The sequence below is a fragment of the Sphaerulina musiva genome, assembly GCF_000320565.1.
Source record: "Sphaerulina musiva SO2202 unplaced genomic scaffold SEPMUscaffold_10, whole genome shotgun sequence".
NCBI lineage: Eukaryota > Fungi > Ascomycota > Dothideomycetes > Mycosphaerellales > Mycosphaerellaceae > Sphaerulina > Sphaerulina musiva.
The window spans coordinates 50,608-69,222 of record NW_016017392.1 but is presented as its reverse complement, the minus strand read 5'-3'; the positions used below and the strand labels follow the sequence as shown (position 1 = coordinate 69,222).

Here is an 18,615-nt window from a genome sequence, read left to right as displayed (position 1 = left end):
GGAACGAGCTGCCGTTAGACACAAAATAAATCTTTTCGACTTTTCCCTCTTCTGCGCATCTTCATCACATCAACATCAACATCGCGTGTCATCAAGACAATGCGAAGAATGCGGCCAACGCCTCCAGCGTACATGTCCCCAGAGGTACAGCCTCTGCCCGTCCATCCCGCTCCGCGCCCCGGTGTCAGCATGAGTGCCGCTACCTAATTGACCTCAACACCAGCTATTGCCGACTCGGTATGGATTCTTCCCGTCCCATTGTACTCGACGTCCAGAGCGTCCAGGAGCTTGTACAGCATGTGCTGGAGCATCACGCTCCACCTTCGACTCTCATCTTCTGCTCAACCAGAGATGCGTTCTTGGAGTTGCTCAGTAAAGCGCCAGAGACATTCGGCCATCGAGATGGCCTCGACAACTGGCTCTCAACTCCTGCACTGCGTCTGCTTACAACTTCACGGGCACTGAAAGTTGCCTTCTGTCCAGACATTGCACACCTTCGCGCATATTTGGCGACCTACAGCATTGCAGTGGCAGGGCGAGAAGGCAACACAGACAAACTCCAGGCAGGTAATGCACAGCCAATCCTCGCCATGTGGAATGCCATCGAGCTTCATCGACCGACTTCCGCCTTCTCCGCGCAAGGGCTTAACAGGACCTTCTCCATCGCTGTGGAAGCTGCTCATTTCACGAACAGCAAACTGATTTTGGCTGAATGCGGCTCTACTCCATCATCCAGCACAGCAGAAGCGTGCTCATCTGCTCCTTGGGATGAAGAGCTTTCCATTCTCAACGTCACCACCAGAAGGCTCGGCGACATCTCAGTTGGTCGAACAGTCAAAGTGCGAACCGTCGCCAGCCGATGGTGCACCTTCGAGAAGATGCCAAAGTCGACGACGCGCTGATGACTTGGTAAGCCTCATCCATCCCTCCCTTCGTCTCATCCTTCTTTGCATGATGAGAATCACAGTTATTCACAGACCTGTTCCTAAAAATTATGTGGAGCACCGCGTTATATTAATCCTGATTCTTTGCCCTCTTGCCACAGACATTCCAATCATCACTTTTGGAATCCAGCTTTGCTAATCACATGCTGCCAAGCAGATCTCAAGCACACAGCTGCAAACTTTCCTCGATTACCGAACGAATGTTCTCATGGTAAGCGCCTTTCCTCCTCCTCCTCCTCCTCCTCCTCCTCTCCCATCACCATCATTGTTTGATGATACACCAGCTGGCACCAGTCTGAGAAAGACTTGTACTCTTTTTGCTGCGGACTAGCTTTGCACGAGACACAAGTCTCTAGATCTGATCACAATTCTCCTTTCACGCTTTGTCAGGGAACACTATTTGAGAGGGACACAGGCTGACATAGAGTCCAGCAGTATCACTCAGTAACGCCCCCTCCCTCCGCCCCATTTCGAGATCTACGTTGAAGCTAGTGAGGTGGTCGTTGGTGGTGAACAAGTGCATTGGGGTATCGTGGGCTATGTACAAACAAGTAGGTAGGTAGGAATCGCGACGCGTCGTCCCAACAAAGCTTTATCATCCGTCATTGTCATTGTCGTCATCCTCAAATGCTCTGCTCCATCTCGGTAATGTACAGCCGGATATGGCTCTCCATCTTCATGTACTCCTCTCTCGCGGCCTGGACCTCATGCTCAATTTGCTCTTTCAAGTCCGCCATCTTCTTCTCCGTCTGTTCAACCCTGACCCTCCTCTTCTCAATTTCCTCTCCCCGATCCCTCCGCTCTGCAGTCAGCTCCCTATGCTTCGCTCGCAACGCCTCCATCTTACTCTTTGCATTCAACGCTCTCGTCTCTGCGTCCCTGCGGAGCTTCTCCGTCCGATCCTGCCATTGCTGCAATTGCTTCCTAAGCATTTTCTCTTGCCTCTCGACTTCGCGCACGCTATTCGACTTTTCCGTCAGCGCATCTCGATTCTTCCCCGCGGCGCGTTGTTCTTCATCTTCCTTGTGCAACTCCAGCTGCAAGTCTCCCAGTAATCTCGTGAGAGATGAGATGTCCGTCTGTAAGAGGGTAAAGGTGTCGCAGGACGTCTGGAGTGCTCGAGCGCGTTTGTCGAGACGCTCGATCTCGTGCCGATCGGCAGCGAGGTTGGAGCTCAGGTCCCGCAGAGACTGCTCGAGGTGTGCGGGGGACTGTTCGGTGTATGGACGGAGCTTGGCTGCTTCATTTCGAGTCTGCATTACGGATGTGGTCTTGTCTTCCAGGAGGGACTTCAAGCGGGACTGTTCTCCCTTGACGCGTTCGAGCTTCTCCGTCACGCGTTCCTGGGCTTTCTTCAGTTCGAGAAGACGAGTCTTGAGTTCCTGAGATCGTTGCTCTTTCTGCTGTAGCGCTGCTTCCACGTTCTTCCTGTTCTGCTGCATTTCGTGCAGTCGATCTTCTTTCTCCTGATTTGCGTGGTAGAGCTGTTCGATCGTGTTCTTCGTCCTCTCCGAGCTGTTGTAATGCTCATCGATCACGTTCGTCTGGCTTTCGCGAAAGCGGATAAAGTTGATGATATAGCTGAATATCTTGACCAGTCGGGGGTGAGTCGGTCGGTAGAGATCGCTAAAGGTGAAATCCTTGATGCCGCACTCGAGGAGCAGTTTGCGCATGGTGATGAAGAAGCCCATGAGCTCGCGCGTGTCCGCCGTGAATATGCGCTCAACATCGTCGCCGCACATGTCCTCGGCTGCAGCACGCATCGCGGGCGCCACGACTTCGCGAGTCGTGTTGGTGAGCAGTTCAGCAAACCATTCGAAGACTTTCTGAATCTGCTGCGGGTTGGGCTTTCGGAGGTCTTCGAGGGTGAAGTTGATACCAATGTCGCTGATGCATCCTGCTATCTCCTTGTCCGGCTGGCATACAGTCAGTCTTGCGCGTGAGTTGTCGACAAATGCGCGCTGCTTACAAGTGTCATGAACGCGTCCTCATCGGGCTCTTTGACCTTCTTCTGCTGCTGGCTAGACACAGATCGCCCTCCCGCCATGCTCATTCGGGGGTTGTATTCCATACTGGGCATCCTGCCAACGGATGCACCTGTGGTGTGTGGTGATGTGGTGCTGGCGATTTCGATGTCGGCGAGGGGGCGCGTGTGGAAGTGAGTGCGGGGCGTCGGGCATGAGTTGTTCGTCTGTGGCATGTCAACAAACACAAAACGCCAAGTCTGTCGCAGGGGACGATGATGCCCGGCCCGGACCCGGATAGCAGCTGTTGCCTCAGGCTGACAATATGTTCTACCTAGGAGGTACATGTAGGTACCACCTCACCTCACCTGCTCACCTCACCTCACCTCAATACCATGGTACTGCAGTTGGTGTTTCTTCATCATCACGACACAACACCCGCGATATGGGAGTCTTGATGACCACGACGACATGCTGGATTCTCATCAGCATGTCCAATCACATTTGGAGGTAGAAGATTACCCCCCTCAAGTCTGGTACCGTCGGCCAATGTCGAAGCTTGAAGCGACGGCAATGTTCTAACTTCTCCTTGATATGGGCTCTCCGTCCGCTTCCGATCGCAACCCTGCGCGCCTCTGCCCAGATTAGCGAAGAGGCAAGAAAGACGTGAGCGAGTGCCTGGCTCTCATGCTTGCCACGCTGCAGTGCTACCGCCTGCATGTTCCTCCAAAGATGGAGACAGCGCCGCCATGACGAGGAGACCGATCCGTTGTGATCCCTCTCGCTGGGGAACACTGCAAACTCCACATTCATGCTTCTGGTTCTCCTTCGTCGCCTGTTCGCCACCCGAAGACTCCGAGCAAGCATTTCCTGTGCGTAAGACCTACACTGTGAACATCAACTCACGGATCAACTTTGCAACCCCTCTTGGCACATCAAAGCATCATCAGTCGCTCAATGTAAATTTCCCAATGAGTGTGCATCGTGGAATCAACATATCAACCAATCAACTCGCCTTCGTCAGCTTTATCTTGAAAGAAGCCTTGGGTAGGCAAATGAAGTCAACCAGACATGCCACCGAGTCTCAGCAACAGGGCCGTGCGCTCTGCTTTATCAAAAGAATGAGATATTGCTGTTCTCTGACCTGATTCTCGAGTTGTGCTTCCCAAAATTTCAGTCACTCGCTACTACCATGAAGCTCAGCACAGTGGTTGCTGGCGCTCTTGCGCTGCCTTTCGTATATGGCGCCCCAACTGGTGAGCGACCCAGAGGCGCGCAGAAGACTCTCCTGCTGACCTTGCGCAGATATCGCTACAGCCCTGGAGCGTCGCCAGAAATCTGGCAGGACCATGTGAGTGACCAAGACCGTTTCCCGGCTCGCGGCCTTGACAAGTCGTACTCTCGCTGACCGTGCATTCCTTGTAGGATTACCACCATGACCGCGACATCTACATCTACAATGATCATGTCTGACTCGGATACAAGTTCCTCCACTAGCTCTGGTGGAAGTTCGAGCTCGACAGCCAGGTTAGTTGCCCGTCTGTTCCACCAGACTAGTTCTCGATAACTGTAGCGCCGGGGCTAATCAAAAATCGCAGCAGCACGGTCACGGTCACTCCGTCCTCCTCTTCCAGCAATAGTGATACCACAGCTACTTCAGGGTCCTCGTCTTCCAGCGCAAGCAGTGATACATCTATTGCCACGACGGTCACTTCGGTCGCCACTGTCATTTCCACCGCCACTTCTTCTCCAACTGCCTCTTCGACCGGCACCACCACCTCCTCCTCCTCTGCCTCTTCGACTGGCACTTCTTCCTCCTCCTCTGCCTCTTCGACCGGGCCTTCTTCCTCATCCTCTGCCTCTTCGACCGGCACTACTTCTCTAACTGCCTCTTCGACTGGCACTTCTTCCTCCTCTGCCTCTTCGACTGGCACTACTTCTCCAACTGCCTCTTCGGCTGGCACTTCTTCATCCGCTTCTTCGACCGACACTTCTTCCTCTTCCTCCACCTCTTCGGTCGACACTTCTTCCTCCTCCTCTGCCTCTTCGACTGGGCCTTCTTCCTCATCCTCTGCCTCTTCGACCGACACTTCTTCCTCTGCCTCTTCGACTGGCACTACTTCTCCAACTGCCTCTTCGACCGGCACTTCTTCATCCGCCTCTTCGACTGGCACTTCTTCCTCGTCCGCCTCTTCGACCGGCACTTCTTCATCCGCCTCTTCGACTGGCACTTCTTCCTCGTCCGCCTCTTCGATCGGCACTTCTTCATCCGCCTCTTCTACTGATGCCTCTTCATCTAACACCTCTTCTGCAACCACATCTTCAACAGGAACCTCGTCTTCGATCGCCTCCTCCACCGACTCGACTTCTTCTTCCACCAAAGTCTCCTCGTCTACTTCTTCGACATCAAGGGATAGCAGTGCTATGACCACCGCCACAGTCACTCCAACCGCATCTGCAAGTGGGTCCTCCTCGTCAGGTCTTCCGCCAACCAGCGTTAGTAGCAGCACATCTGCGTCCAGTACAGGGAGCGCGTTTGGCTCATCGGTTAGCTCCTCGGCGTCGTCTGGTTCTGCGTCCATGACTACCATGACTGGTTCTGCCTCCTCTTCCAGCAGTGGCAGTGGTACGTCTTCTACAGGAAGCGCCTCTAGCTCTCCTAGCTCGTCAAGTGGCTCTTCGACTACCTCATCTGGCGCAAGCACCTCCTCAATGACTACTATGACCGCAATTGTGGGTCCAGGTGCATCTTCTACGGGAAGCGCTTCTTCGACTACCCTATCTAGTGATGCATCTTCTACAGGAAGCGCCTCTAGCTCTCCTAGCTCGTCAAGTGGCTCTTCGACTACCTCATCTGGTGATGCATCTTCTACAGGAAGTGCCTCTGGCTCTCTAAGCTCGTCAAGTAGCTCCTCGATCACCTCATCTGGCACAAGCACCGCCTCCATGACTACTATGACCGCAATTTTGGGTCCAGGTGCATCTTCTACGGGAGGCGCTTCTTCGACTACCTTATCTAGTGATGCATCTTCTACAGGAAGCGCCTCTAGTTCTCCCAGTTCGTCAAGTGGCTCCTCCGCCACCTCATCTGGCACAAGCACCTCATCTGGCACAAGCACCTCATCTGGCACAAGCACCTCATCTGGCACAAGCACCTCATCTGGCACAAGCACCTTATCTGGCACAAGCACCTCCTCAATGACTACTATGACCGCAATTGTGGGCCCTGGTGCATCTTCCACGGGGAGCGCCTCTAGCTCTCCCAGTTCGTCAAGTGGCTCCTCCGCCACCTCATCTGGCACAAGCGCCTCATCCGGCACAAGCACCTCATCTGGCACAAGCACCTCATCTGGCACAAGCACCTCATCTGGCACAAGCACCTCATCTGGCACAAGCACCTCCTCAATGACTACTATGACCGCAATTGTGGGCACTGGTGCATCTTCCAGGGGAAGCGCCTCTAGCTCTCCCAGTTCGTCAAGTGGCTCCTCCGCCACCTCATCTGGCACAAGCACCTCATCTGGTACAAGCACCTCTTCAATGACTACTATGACCGCAATTGTGGGCCCTGGTGCATCTTCCATGGGAAGCGCCTCTAGCTCTCCCAGTTCCTTAAGTGGCTCCTCGGCCACCTCTTCTGGCACAAGCACTGCCTCTATGACTACTATGATCGTGGGCTCAGGTTCTGCCTCTTCTAGCAGCGGCAGTAGTGCATCTTCTACAAGAAGTTCGTCTAGCTCCCTGAGCTCATCAAGTGGCCTACCGACCTCCTTATCTGGCACAACCGCTGCCTCTTTAACTACTATGACTGCAATTATGGGCCCAGGTTCGACCTCTTCCAGCAGCGGCAGTGGTGCATCTTCTATAGGAAGTGCCTCCAGCTCCCCGAGCTTGTCAAGTAGTCTATCGACCTCATCTGGCACAAGCACTGCCTCTGTGACTACTATGACTGCAATTGTGGGCTCAGGGTCTACCTCTTCTAGCAGCGGCAGTAGTGTGTCAAGCATCGGCAGCGGTACGTCTTCTACAGGAAGTGCCTTTAGCCCTCTCAGCTTGTTGAGTGGCTCCTCGACCTCATCTGGAACGATAACTGCTTCTATGTCTACTATGACTGCAGTTATGGGCCCGGGTTCTGTCTCCAGCGGCAGTAGTGCGACTATGACGACCAACGCAGGAAACATGTCCGGTTCTCAGAGCTCGTCAAGTGGCTCCTCGACCTTATCTGGAACAAGCACTGCCTCTGTGACTACTATGACTGCCATTGGGGGCCCAGGTTCTCTATCCTCTTCCAGCAGCGGCAGTGGTGTATCCAGCACCGGCAGCAGCGCTTCTTCTACAGGAAGCGTCTTCGGCTCTCTAAGCTTTTTGAGTGAATCCTCGACCTCATCTAGTACAAGGACTGCTTCTATGTCTACTATGACTGGAATTGTGGGCCCAGGTTCTCTGTCCTCTTCCAGCAGCGGCAGTGGCACGACTATAGCGACCAACGCAGGAAGCATATCCGGTTCTCCGAGCTCATCTCGCATTGGATCGAGCTCTACAGCTGCAAGTACAATGATCATGGTGATTCCCAGTTCGCCCAAGGTCTCTACTGTGGTTTCAACGAGCTTCTCGTCAACATCCACGAAATTTGTCGGGCACCCACTACCCCCCGCAACTGAGACTTCTGTTGTGACCATGACCATGGATCCTGCCGGCAGCACCGTTCCCGTGACACTGGTGATGCCTTTGCCTACGTCCTCTGGCAACAGCAGTTATTCTGTAACACTGGTGATGCCTCTGCCTACGTCCTCCGCTGGCTTGAGCGTTCCCGTAACAATGGCAATCCCTTCGACCGCATCCTCTGCAAGCAGCAGCGTTGCTGTAACACTGGTGATGCCTCAGTCTACGTCCTCTGCCAGCAGCAGCGTTCCTGTAACGCTGGTGATGCCTCTGCCTACGTCCTCCGCCAGCAGCGTTCCCGGCACGATGGCGATCCCTTCGGCCGCCTCCTCTGCTAGCAGCAGCGCTGCCGCGACCCTGGTCATGCCTTCATCTCCGTCTTCTGCTGGCTTGTCGGGCTCTGCTAGCAACACGACTGTCAGGACTGGCTCTACACAAATGGCCCTCACGACAGCTGTTACTACCCAAAATCTCACTAGGACAGCTACGGCGACCAACAACATAACAACGACAGCCTTTGCTACCCGGGAACTCACAACGACAGCCTTTGCCACCCAGGAACTCACTAGGACAGCTACGGCGACCAACAATATATTAACGACAGCCTTTGCCACCCAGGAACTCACTAGGACAGCTACGGCGACCAACAACATAACAACGACAGCCTTTGCTACCCGGGAACTCACAACGACAGCCTTTGCCACCCAGGAACTCACTAGGACAGCTACGGCGACCAACAATATAACAATGACAGCCACTGCTACCCAGGAACTCACAACGACAGCCACTGCTACCCAGGAACTCACTACAACAGCTACGGCGACCAACAACATAACTACGACAGCTACTGCGACCCAGGAACTCACTAGGACAGCTACGGCGACCAACAACATGACTACGACAGCCACTGCTACTCAGGAACTTACTGCAACAGCTACGGCGACCGATAATATTACCACTACAGCTATTACTACCCAGAATTTCACCACGACAGCTACAGCGAGTGTTACCACGACAGAAACAGCGAGCATTACCACGACAGCTACCGAGACCGACAATGTAATTACGACAGCTACTAGCAATCTTACCGTGACAGCTACCGCTACGAAGGATTTCACAGTGATAGCTACAGCTACGAACAACATGACGCAAACCGCTTTCCTTACAGCTACCGCTACGAAGGTTCATACACAAACCGCGTTGCAAACGACAACCGCAACACTTTATATGACGGAGACTATGCCAGGCGGTGTCATCGTCATTTCTGCAAAGCCCACCACCTATGTCGTCAGCTCCTCGTCCACCAAGCCACATGTTGCCTCATCTTTCACTTGGGACTACGAGACAAGCAGCATCCCAGGAGGGTACTACCAGGCCACTCCGTCACCAGAAATGCAAGACGATATGCCTTTTGTGCTTCCAGTGCCACCAATCCAGTCATTGCCACCAATCCAGTCACTACCACCAATCCAGTCACTGCCACCAATGCCGCTAATGCCTCCACATAGCCCATGGCAGCAGCAGCCTCCCCAGGATGGCACTCGATATGTGCCTAGCGATCCTTCTGACGATGACGGCAAGAATGATATTCTTAGCCCTGCCTATCCAAGCCAGGATTATGGGGAAGACAAGTCGCTATTTTCTACCTATAATAGCGTGAACGATGAAGGCACACAGGACAGCGAGGACGATAATGATCACTACAAGCGAGATGCGCAATACGGCTCCTATGCTCCGACTTCTTCGTTCCTCTTTTGCAACGCTGCTGCAATCGCTCGTGGAGATTGCACCGCCCCAGGTGTATCCGCAACTCCGTCAGTCTATGTTGATGTTCCTGAGACCCGAACCGCGACTCTATCTACTCCATCGGCAGGACGCCCTACACTAGGTGCAGTTTCGGTTGATGGTCGCTATTCATGCAATCCAGCACATTCCTACCCTGACGGCCAGATCTGTCAGCTGTCCTCTGATGGCGGCTACTATCTCAGGACAGAGGGCCCTGGCGTCTCTGTCTCTGCTTCTGCCTCTGCCTCCGCATCGGCCGCTACCTCATCCGCTCCATCAGCAGGATGCCCTGCCCCGGGTGCAACCTCGATCGATGGTCGCTATTCATGTAACCCAGCACACTCCTACTCCGGCGGTCAGATCTGTCAGCTGTCCTCCGATGGCTGCTACTACCTAAGGACGGAGGGCCCAGGCGTCTCTGCCTCCGCATCTCCCGCTACCCCATCTGCTCCATCAGCAGGATGTCCTGCACCGGGTGCAACATCGATCGATGGTCGCTATTCATGCAATCCAGCACATTCATACCCTGACGGCCAGATCTGTCGACTATCCGATGGCTGCTACTATCTAAGGACAGAGGGTCCAGGCGTCTCTGCCTCCGCATCTCCCGCTACTCCATCTGCTCCATCAGCAGGATGTCCTGCACCGGGCGCAACATCGATCGATGGTCGCTATTCATGCAACCCAGCACACTCTTACCCTGACGGCCAGATCTGCCAGCTGTCCGATGGCTGCTACTACCTAAGGATAGAGGGCCCAGGTGTCTCCGTCTCTGCCTCCTCCGCATCGGTCTATGTCGACGTTCCCAAATACCAAACTGCGGCTCCATCTGTTCCATCGGCACCTACAGCATGCCCTGCGCCGGGAGGTACTTCTTCTAGTGGCCGATCCTCATGCAATCCAGCACACCAGTACCCGGGCGGTCAGATCTGCGAGTTATCCAATGGCTGCTACTACCTAAGGACAGAGGGCCCAGGTGTCTCCGTCTCTGCCTCCTCCGCATCAGTCTATGTCGACGTTCCCAAATACCAAACTGCGGCTTCCTCTGCTCTATCGGCACCTACAGCATGCCCTGCGCCAGGAGCTACCTCCTCTGGTGGCCGTTACTCGTGCAACCCAGCACACTCATACCCGGACGGCCAGGTCTGCGAATTGTCCGATGGCTGCTACTACCTCCGCAACGAGACCCCGTCCTCAACGCCCCACTACAAGCGATATGTTCCGTACGCCGTCCTTTCAACCGCTTCGCCTGCTTCGTCCACTTTTGCATGCAATCCGGCACACTTGTACCCCAACGGGGCATCGTGTGTATCGACGAAGGGCGGTCTCACTCTCATCACTCCACCGGCTTCTACATCTTACGCATGCAACCCAGCTCATTCGTACCCCAACGGGGCCTCGTGTGTATCGACGAAGGGCGGTCTCACTCTTATCACTCCACCGGCTTCTACATCTTACGCATGCAACCCAGCTCATTCGTACCCTAATGGAGTATCGTGTGTGTCGACGAAGGGCGGCCTCACGCTCGTCACTCCTCCGGCTCCAACACCTTACGCATGCAATCCGGCTCACTCGTACCCTAATGGAGTATCGTGTGTGTCGACGAAGGGCGGGCTCACTCTCGTCACTCCGCCGGCTCCAACCCGTTACGCATGCAATCCGGCTCACTCGTACCCCAATGGAGCATCGTGTGTGTCGACGAAGGGCGGGCTCACTCTCGTCACTCGGCCGGCTCCAACCTATTACGCATGCAACCCGGCTCATTCGTACCCTAACGGAGCATCGTGTGTGTCGACGAAGGGCGGCCTCACGCTCGTTACTCCGGCTCCAACGCCTTACGCATGCAATCCGGCTCATTCGTACCCTAACGGAGCATCGTGTGTGTCGACGAAGGGCGGCCTCACGCTCGTTACTCCGGCTCCAACGCCTTACGCATGCAATCCGGCTCATTCGTACCCTAACGGAGCATCGTGTGTGTCGACGAAGGGCGGCCTCACGCTCGTTACTCCGGCTCCAACGCCTTACGCATGCAATCCGGCTCACTCGTACCCTAATGGAGCATCGTGTGTGTCGACGAATGGCGGGCTTACTCTCGTTACTCCGCCGGCTCCAACCCGTTACGCATGCAATCCGGCTCACTCGTACCCTAATGGAGCCTCGTGCATTTCAACCAAGGGCAGTCTCACGCTCGTCACTCAAACTTACGCATGTAACCCAGCTCACTCGTATCCGAATGGCGCATCGTGTATCTCAACCCGGGGAAGCTTAACCCTAGTCACTGCGCCGGCATATCCAACTCCAACTTCAGCTGGAAAGCATGGTGGCGTTCATGATAAGGAAGATTGTCAGGCCGATTATAACAGCTGCCGCACAGCACCTGATGCCAACATGGCAATTTGTGCTGCGGACTACGCGGAGTGCTTGGACTCAAAGTCTTCCCCTAGCGCGACAAGGTCCAAGTTTCACACCAAGGCTGACTTCGCTGCCGGTCCATCTGCAACGCCTGCGACCACGTACGCGTGCAATCCTGCTCATTCCTATCCTAATGGGGCTTCGTGCATCTCGACTCAGGGTGGTCTTAGGCTGGTCACTGCTTCGGCTTCGGCTACTGCAACTGGCTCCAAGTCTTACACTAATGCTTACTTTGCAGCCGGTCCACCTACGACGCTCGCGACCACGTACGGATGCAATCCTGCTCATTCATATCCCAACGGGGCTTCGTGCATCTCCACTCAGGGTCGTCTCACGCTGATCACTGCTTCGGCTTCGGCTACGACTACTGCGATTGGCGCCTGGACTGAAAGTGAGGAGTACTATCTTCCTCTACAAACATCATGAATCGGATAGAGGAGCGAAGGCGTCCGGAGTCGAAGATGAGCAAGACTCCGAGTGATATATCAGTATGTGTTCCCCTGCCATGTCGCTTGCACGCCGCTCACCAGTATACAGGTAACGATAATAGTAATGCATCGCATACAGTGCGACGAGTAATAATTCATTCAGATGGCAAAAGCAGAACACGTAATAGGCGATATATGCAGCGCTGTCTGTTTTCTCATGTGTTGCATAATGGCAGAGGCCTCGGAACAAGTATATATGCTACTGGGACGACAAATACACCTCAGAATTCCACTCTGTACTGCCCGTACCCACTCTTTCCATACGTCGCTGTTGGTTGCTTGGTTCTTCCCGTCTTCCAGGATCATCATGCTCTTGTAGTGGTGGTGAAGTGGTATGCGATAAGGTAGCAAGAAGACAAAAGTGCATATACGGTAGTTGTCGATAAGCCAGGCAAAGAAAGCATAAATCCTTCATGTCGGTCGGCTGCTCGCTCATCCTATCAATGCGCGTGAATGAATATATGTTGCCCCTTATCGCTTGGCAAAAAGGTTCGACGTTATCTCCGAGCGCGATGATTGGCTGGACAGGAGAGAGTGAGGAGGGCAGCAGAGTGCAGGGCGACCGACGACCGAAGCGATCCGAGAGGGAGCATTCTTGTGCCCAGAGATAGGGAGTGACGCTTGAGCAGCCTCAGACATTTGGTGGTGGTGGTGCTGCTGGTGGTACTTTCTATCTCTCTGACTGTGTCAGCATGTCGTTTCACCTGGATGGCATGTACACCTTCACCTCCACGTCCACGTCCACGTCCCAGTCCCAGTTGCCAGCAGAGTTTGGGAGTTTGATAAGCAGCACTGCAATTTCTGGTCCTCGTCACCATTTACCACCACCACCACCGCTGCCGCCGCCGCCGCCGCCCGACATCATCGTCTCCAGCATCTCCGGGGAGAATGCGCTCCAACTTGCCGCGTGGGACAGGCGTATGAGTGGACCAGCCTGATGGAAGCTGCTACGGCCGGGGATATGCAAGCGCCGGCGGATATCCGAACTTCACCACTCCTCGACCACCTTCATCACCACCCGCCGCCGCCGCCGCCCGCCAGCAAGCCCAAGCAGCGTCGACGTCGGAATAACAACAGCAACAGCAACAACAACAATCACGACAACCCGGCGGAGGATGTCGAGGATGCTTCCAAGAGACGGTGTGTGAGCACGGCGTGCATTGCGTGTAGGTAAGCTGAGCTGCCCCCTCTCATACCTCCTCAAACGACTCCCGAAGAACCTGCGCCCCCCGCGCGCTGGAACAGGCAGTCGATCGACGGAGACGAGAGCACCGCTGATACGACTCTTTGCACTGCCTAGGAAGCGAAAGAGCAAGTGTGATGGCAACACTCCCGCCTGTGCTGCCTGCGCCCAGGTGTATGGCACCGAATGCATCTATGATCCCAATTCAGACCATCGACGCAAAGGAGTCTACAAAAACGACCTCGATAACCTGAAGACGCGAAACTCCACCCTACAAACCCTGATCGAAGCGATTCTCAACTACTCCGAGCACGATGTAGCAGGATTAGTACGAGAGATTCGGACGTGTGAGAGCTTGGATGCAGTGGCAGCGAAGATTTCTACGGGGAAAGAGCCTGGCGATCCGGAGGATGACGAGGACGACGACGAGGCGCCGGCGAAGCGTCGCGCTCCCACCACGCCATTTGAGTCGCATTTATACGGAAAGATGGGGGACCTGAGACTGGACGAAGGTTCTGTGCGCTATATCGGTGGAACGAGCAATTTGATACATTTGGCTCCCGAAGAGGCTCGAAGCGACAACATGGACGAGTACCTACAGCAGGAGAATCCCGTACTGTCGTGGACGAACGTGACGAGTGATCCCGATTTGATCCTCCATCTGGTGAACATGTACTTCACCTGGCATTACACCTTCTTCACCACCTTATCCAAGCAGCTCTTCTTCCGTGACTTCATGCTGGGAAGACCACCGCCCCATGCTCCGAGGAAGACGCAATATTGCACGCCTCTACTGCTCAACGCCATCCTGGCTCTGGGCTGTCACTTCACCTCCCACGCTGGAGCGAGGGAGAATCCGGAAGACTCGGCCACGACTGGGGACCATTTCTTTCGCGAGGCGAAGCGGTTGATCATGGAGAACGATGAGCATGAAAAGCCCAACTTGACCACAATCCAAGCGTTGGCCTTGATGTCTGTCCGCGAGGCAGGCTGTGGCCGAGAAGGTCGAGGGTGGGTGTACAGCGGCATGTCCTTTCGAATGGCATGTGACATGGGCCTCAATCTCGATGCCAGCCATCTCACTAACGGCCATCATGTGAGTGGTGACGAGAACGAAGAAGATGTGCGGAGGGTGACCTTTTGGGGCTGCTACCTCTTCGATAAGTGCTGGTCCAATTATCTGGGACGATTACCCCAGCTTCCCTCCTCGATGGTGACGACTCCCAAGTTTGATGTCTTCCCCGACGAGGACTCTGCCCAATGGAGTCCGTATACGGATTCCGGCTTCACACAAGCCCATCCTCAGCCGTCACGGACGAGAGCGGTGGCACTGCAGATTGCGAAACTGTGTGAGATTAGTAACGATTTGATGGAGTATTTCTACAACCCCATGGACATGGACAAGGCCAAGGGCAAGGCCGCCGAGTTGAAAAAGCTATCTGAGATTCATACACGTCTCGAGGGATGGCGACGCGAATTACCCAAGGAATTGGAACCGAAAGAAGGCCTGCTTTCGAGTGTGCTGGTCATGCAGTAAGTGTCGGAACATGAAAGTATGGAGACGTCGAGCACGAACACTGACCCCCTGGACGTTACAGTATGTTCTTCCAACTGCTCTTCATCCACTTGTTCCGACCATTCTTGAAATACACGCAGGCAACTTCACCGCTACCAGCGAACGTGAGCCCCCGCAAGCTGTGCACCCAAGCGGCAGCCATGATCAGCAAACTCATGCGCCTTTACAAGAGATCATATGGTCTTCGCCAGATCTGCAACATTGCCGTATACATTGCCCATTCTGCTTGCACGATCCATCTCCTCAACTTACCGGACAAGAATGCCAAACGAGATATCGTCCACGGAGTCAAGCATCTAGAAGAGATCGCCGAGGGCTGGCTGGGTGCCCGACGATCGCTTGCCATCATCAATATATTGGCACGCAAATGGAAGGTCGAGCTGCCGGAAGAAGCCACCGTCGTTCTGACCAGAACAGACGCCAAGTTTGGCACCGTGGTGGGTGAAGTTCATTCCCCGTCGAGTCAAGGGGGTCATGAAAGACGAATGTCAGACGTGTCGATGGCGCCCAGTGCGCAGGCAATGCCAGCTCAGGCATGGCAGTCTCAAGGCCCGGCAGTGGGTGAGTCCAAGCCTCGCGGAGTGACGGGGACATCGGTCGCGACCGCCTCAGTACCACGAACTGCGAGCATCAGTTTCCAGCCTCCTCCACAGGATGCACATGGTTTGCAGCCTTACCAGTATGGCTCTGCTGTCAACACTCCTAAGCAAAAACCCGTTCGAAACTGGGCTTCCGCTTCAAGCGCCGGACGAAACAGTACCAGCAGCCCCAATGACATGTTCGGCGGTGTCGAGCAGCTGATTCGAGACAGTCAGGACTGGGCATACCGCGATCAAGCACAGCTAGGAGCGGGCTTTGAGAACTGGAATCAGATTGACACGGATCCATCGACGTGGACGCAAACTCAACACCCCCCAGCGGCGGCAATGAATGCGGTTGGAATGCAGCAGCTGCCCGCTGCTCACACTCAGGCGTCGTCTCTACTGCAGCAGCCACCAGCCAATGGAATCTATGACCCTTTTGGCACAAGCCCCGGCACGCAGGCCACTGGTGCAGGTACAGCTTCCTCTGCTCCCCTTCCGATGGGGAATGATATGGATATGTCGAGTTGGCTGAGCTCGATGAATGTCTTCAATAACATGGCGGGTGCTTATGATGAGAACGAATGGTATCAATAATGATATTGCCCAAACAGAGACGGGTTTTGTGTGTCTTGGACGGGTGCATGATGAGCGTATCACTAGCATTTGCTGCTCCAGTCTTTCTTTCGCTTTGATGAAATCTACCCTACTATCTATTTGATGATTAATTGAACGATTGATAGAGGTACGATGATGACGATGATGACAACGATGATGAGAGATGAAGAGAGAGAGAGAGAGAGAAAGAGTAGGTAGAGATAGATGAGATTACGTATACCTCTCTACCTTTTCCTTCCCCCTCCTATATCAACTCCTGCTACTCTATAAAGAAGCTATTTTTGATTTTTGATTTCTCATACTCCTACTGTTTAACCGCTTATCAACTTGAGTGAGGTACTTTTGCGGAGAGGCGATGGCGGAGGCTTAACGCGTAGGCTTTTGCTTATATAGCGGAGGTAGCGGAGGATCTCCCCATTCCATCTATTCGCAAAGGAAATCGACGAATCGTGCACAAACTACATGTATACCTTACCTAGGTATGGACCTCCTACCTACATACCTTAACTATAGGTAGTACCTCCTACCTATCATCAATTCGTCAGTGTCACCGCTCGATCCAAACCCCCGCTAGTCCTATCAAGGCAGGTCCACAGCCCCCCCGAGAAAAAAAAGTTAATCGTGATGATGATGAAGTCAGGTACCTGAATCATCGATGCAGAATTGCAGGTCCCGCCCCGCGTATCCATTTTCTGCAAGGCAGTTTTTGAGTTGGGGGAAAGTTCTTATAAGGAGACTTTTTCACATGATTTGTATCTGTCATCCAATTGGAATTGTTGTAATACTAATCATTGTTATTACCCTTTTGTATGTTTGCTTGGATCCTCGGCGTTTTTGTGCTTAGCTGTTGCTTGATTTTACTACATACATACCTACGGACGGACGGACTTCGTCTTCTTTTTTGTTGTTGTGGACAAGGTTGGATCGGAAGAGGAAGAAGAAGAAGAAGAGAAAGGAAAGATGGCGGAGGACTCTACATCTACCAGGCGGGCTTCTACTGGGGTATGTTGGTACACCTGCACCTTCTCCTTCTATTTTGTTTCCGAGGAGGGAGAGTGGCGATTCCCCCAACTCCAACTCAAAAGAAAAAAAAACCAATCCAAACTGACAAAAACACCCTTTTTTATTCTTTCTCCATCCCAGAAATCAGCAGATCTCGCGCGCGTCCGCGACAATCAACGCCGAAGCCGTGCTCGTCGCAAAGAATACCTCCAAGAACTCGAAACCAAATATTGGACGTGCGAACAAGTCGGCGTGGGAGCTTCTGCGGAAATTCAAGCTGCTGCGAGACTAGTCGTGAATGAGAATAAACGCCTTCGAGCATTGTTGATGAAATATGGGATTTCTAGCCGGGAGATTAATGGGGAGGGGGAGGAGACTGCTTCTTCTGTAGTGGAGAATTTGGAGGCGATGTTGGGGAAGAGGAGGGCTTGTGGTGGGGGTACTGGGGGTAGGGCTGATGTGGTGGCGGCGGAATCTTGTGAAAAGTCTTTGGTTGCTATACGATATGGTCATTCGCAGATGCCTGATCGGGGGCTGCGGCAGTTGCAGATGAAGGGGACGATACCTAGTCCACAGAGTTCGGGAAATGGTTTGAGGGAGAATGGAGGGTCACTTGCTGGAAATACGGGTGTTCTGCAGCAGCAGCAGCAACACGGCGAAGCACACCAGCAACAACAGCATCAACAACAAGAATTCGCCGCTCTGAGACACCCACAACCGCCACAGGCGCCACTACCACCACAACAAAATCATACTCCGATGCAATCCAATACTCACACATACGCCACCACCTCCGCCTCCGCATCATCATCATCCTCATCAAATCCAGAACAAATCTACGCAACAACCTCAACCTACTCTCCCGGATCTTCCTCTTCTCTCTACGGAGGCAATAACAACAACAACAATAACTACCCAGATTACTGTTATACCCAACAACACCACCACCAACAACAAAATCACCAACACAACGACTTTTTCGCTCACAACAACTTGGACATTTATTCTGCAGTAGCAGCTGCAGTACCAATACCCCAGCATCACCGGCATCAACAACAACAGAATCAACATCAGCAGAATCAATATCAACAACAACCAAATAATACTGCATCATGTCGAGACATTGCCGACGCAATCAGATGTATTCGACCGAGTTTGACGCTGCAGGAACTTGATGAGGAAATGGGTTGTCATCAACTCTGTGATGCTGATGGTGGTGGTGGTGGTGATGGTGGTGGTAATGGTGATTGTAAAGTTCCACATTACAAGGCGTTTGAGTTGATGGATCGGTTGTCGAATTGATGGAACTTGAGTGGAATGGAGTTGAATTGAATGTGAGGAAAGAGAGAGAGAGAGAGAGAGAGAGAGAGAGAGAGAGAGAGAGAGAGAGAGAGAGAGAG

General features: G+C 53.6%; 5 protein-coding genes across 5 annotated transcripts; 3 read left to right on the top strand and 2 right to left on the bottom strand.

Moving 5' to 3' along the window:
- Window positions 1-239: 239 nt before the first annotated feature.
- SEPMUDRAFT_51993 (uncharacterized protein) lies at window positions 240-902 on the top strand (the record flags this gene model as incomplete). The annotated part of the gene is made up of 1 exon (XM_016909211.1): window positions 240-902. One exon carries the CDS (start codon window positions 240-242, stop codon window positions 900-902), a length of 663 nt encoding a protein of 220 aa, XP_016757304.1.
- A 665-nt stretch (window positions 903-1,567) lies between these two features.
- Window positions 1,568-3,015, bottom strand: SEPMUDRAFT_144048 (Ndc80 complex component Nuf2; the record flags this gene model as incomplete). The annotated part of the gene is made up of 2 exons (XM_016903063.1): window positions 1,568-2,860; window positions 2,914-3,015. The coding sequence occupies 2 exons, from the start codon at window positions 3,013-3,015 to the stop codon at window positions 1,568-1,570; spliced, it is 1,395 nt and encodes a 464-aa protein (XP_016757303.1).
- A 1,446-nt stretch (window positions 3,016-4,461) lies between these two features.
- SEPMUDRAFT_120053 (uncharacterized protein) lies at window positions 4,462-7,089 on the bottom strand (the record flags this gene model as incomplete). The annotated part of the gene is made up of 1 exon (XM_016901567.1): window positions 4,462-7,089. The coding sequence occupies one exon, from the start codon at window positions 7,087-7,089 to the stop codon at window positions 4,462-4,464; it is 2,628 nt and encodes an 875-aa protein (XP_016757302.1).
- Window positions 7,090-12,924: 5,835 nt separating this feature from the next.
- SEPMUDRAFT_151303 (Fungal_trans-domain-containing protein) lies at window positions 12,925-16,452 on the top strand. The gene is made up of 3 exons (XM_016906732.1): window positions 12,925-13,425; window positions 13,556-14,971; window positions 15,037-16,452. The coding sequence occupies exons 1-3, from the start codon at window positions 13,193-13,195 to the stop codon at window positions 16,190-16,192; spliced, it is 2,805 nt and encodes a 934-aa protein (XP_016757301.1). The 5' UTR covers window positions 12,925-13,192; the 3' UTR covers window positions 16,193-16,452.
- Window positions 16,453-17,341: 889 nt separating this feature from the next.
- Window positions 17,342-17,554, top strand: SEPMUDRAFT_21502 (uncharacterized protein; the record flags this gene model as incomplete). The annotated part of the gene is made up of 1 exon (XM_016908338.1): window positions 17,342-17,554. A coding segment is annotated over one exon (213 nt), but the record flags the coding sequence as incomplete, so codon positions are not given.
- Between the last annotated feature and the right edge of the window lie 1,061 nt (window positions 17,555-18,615).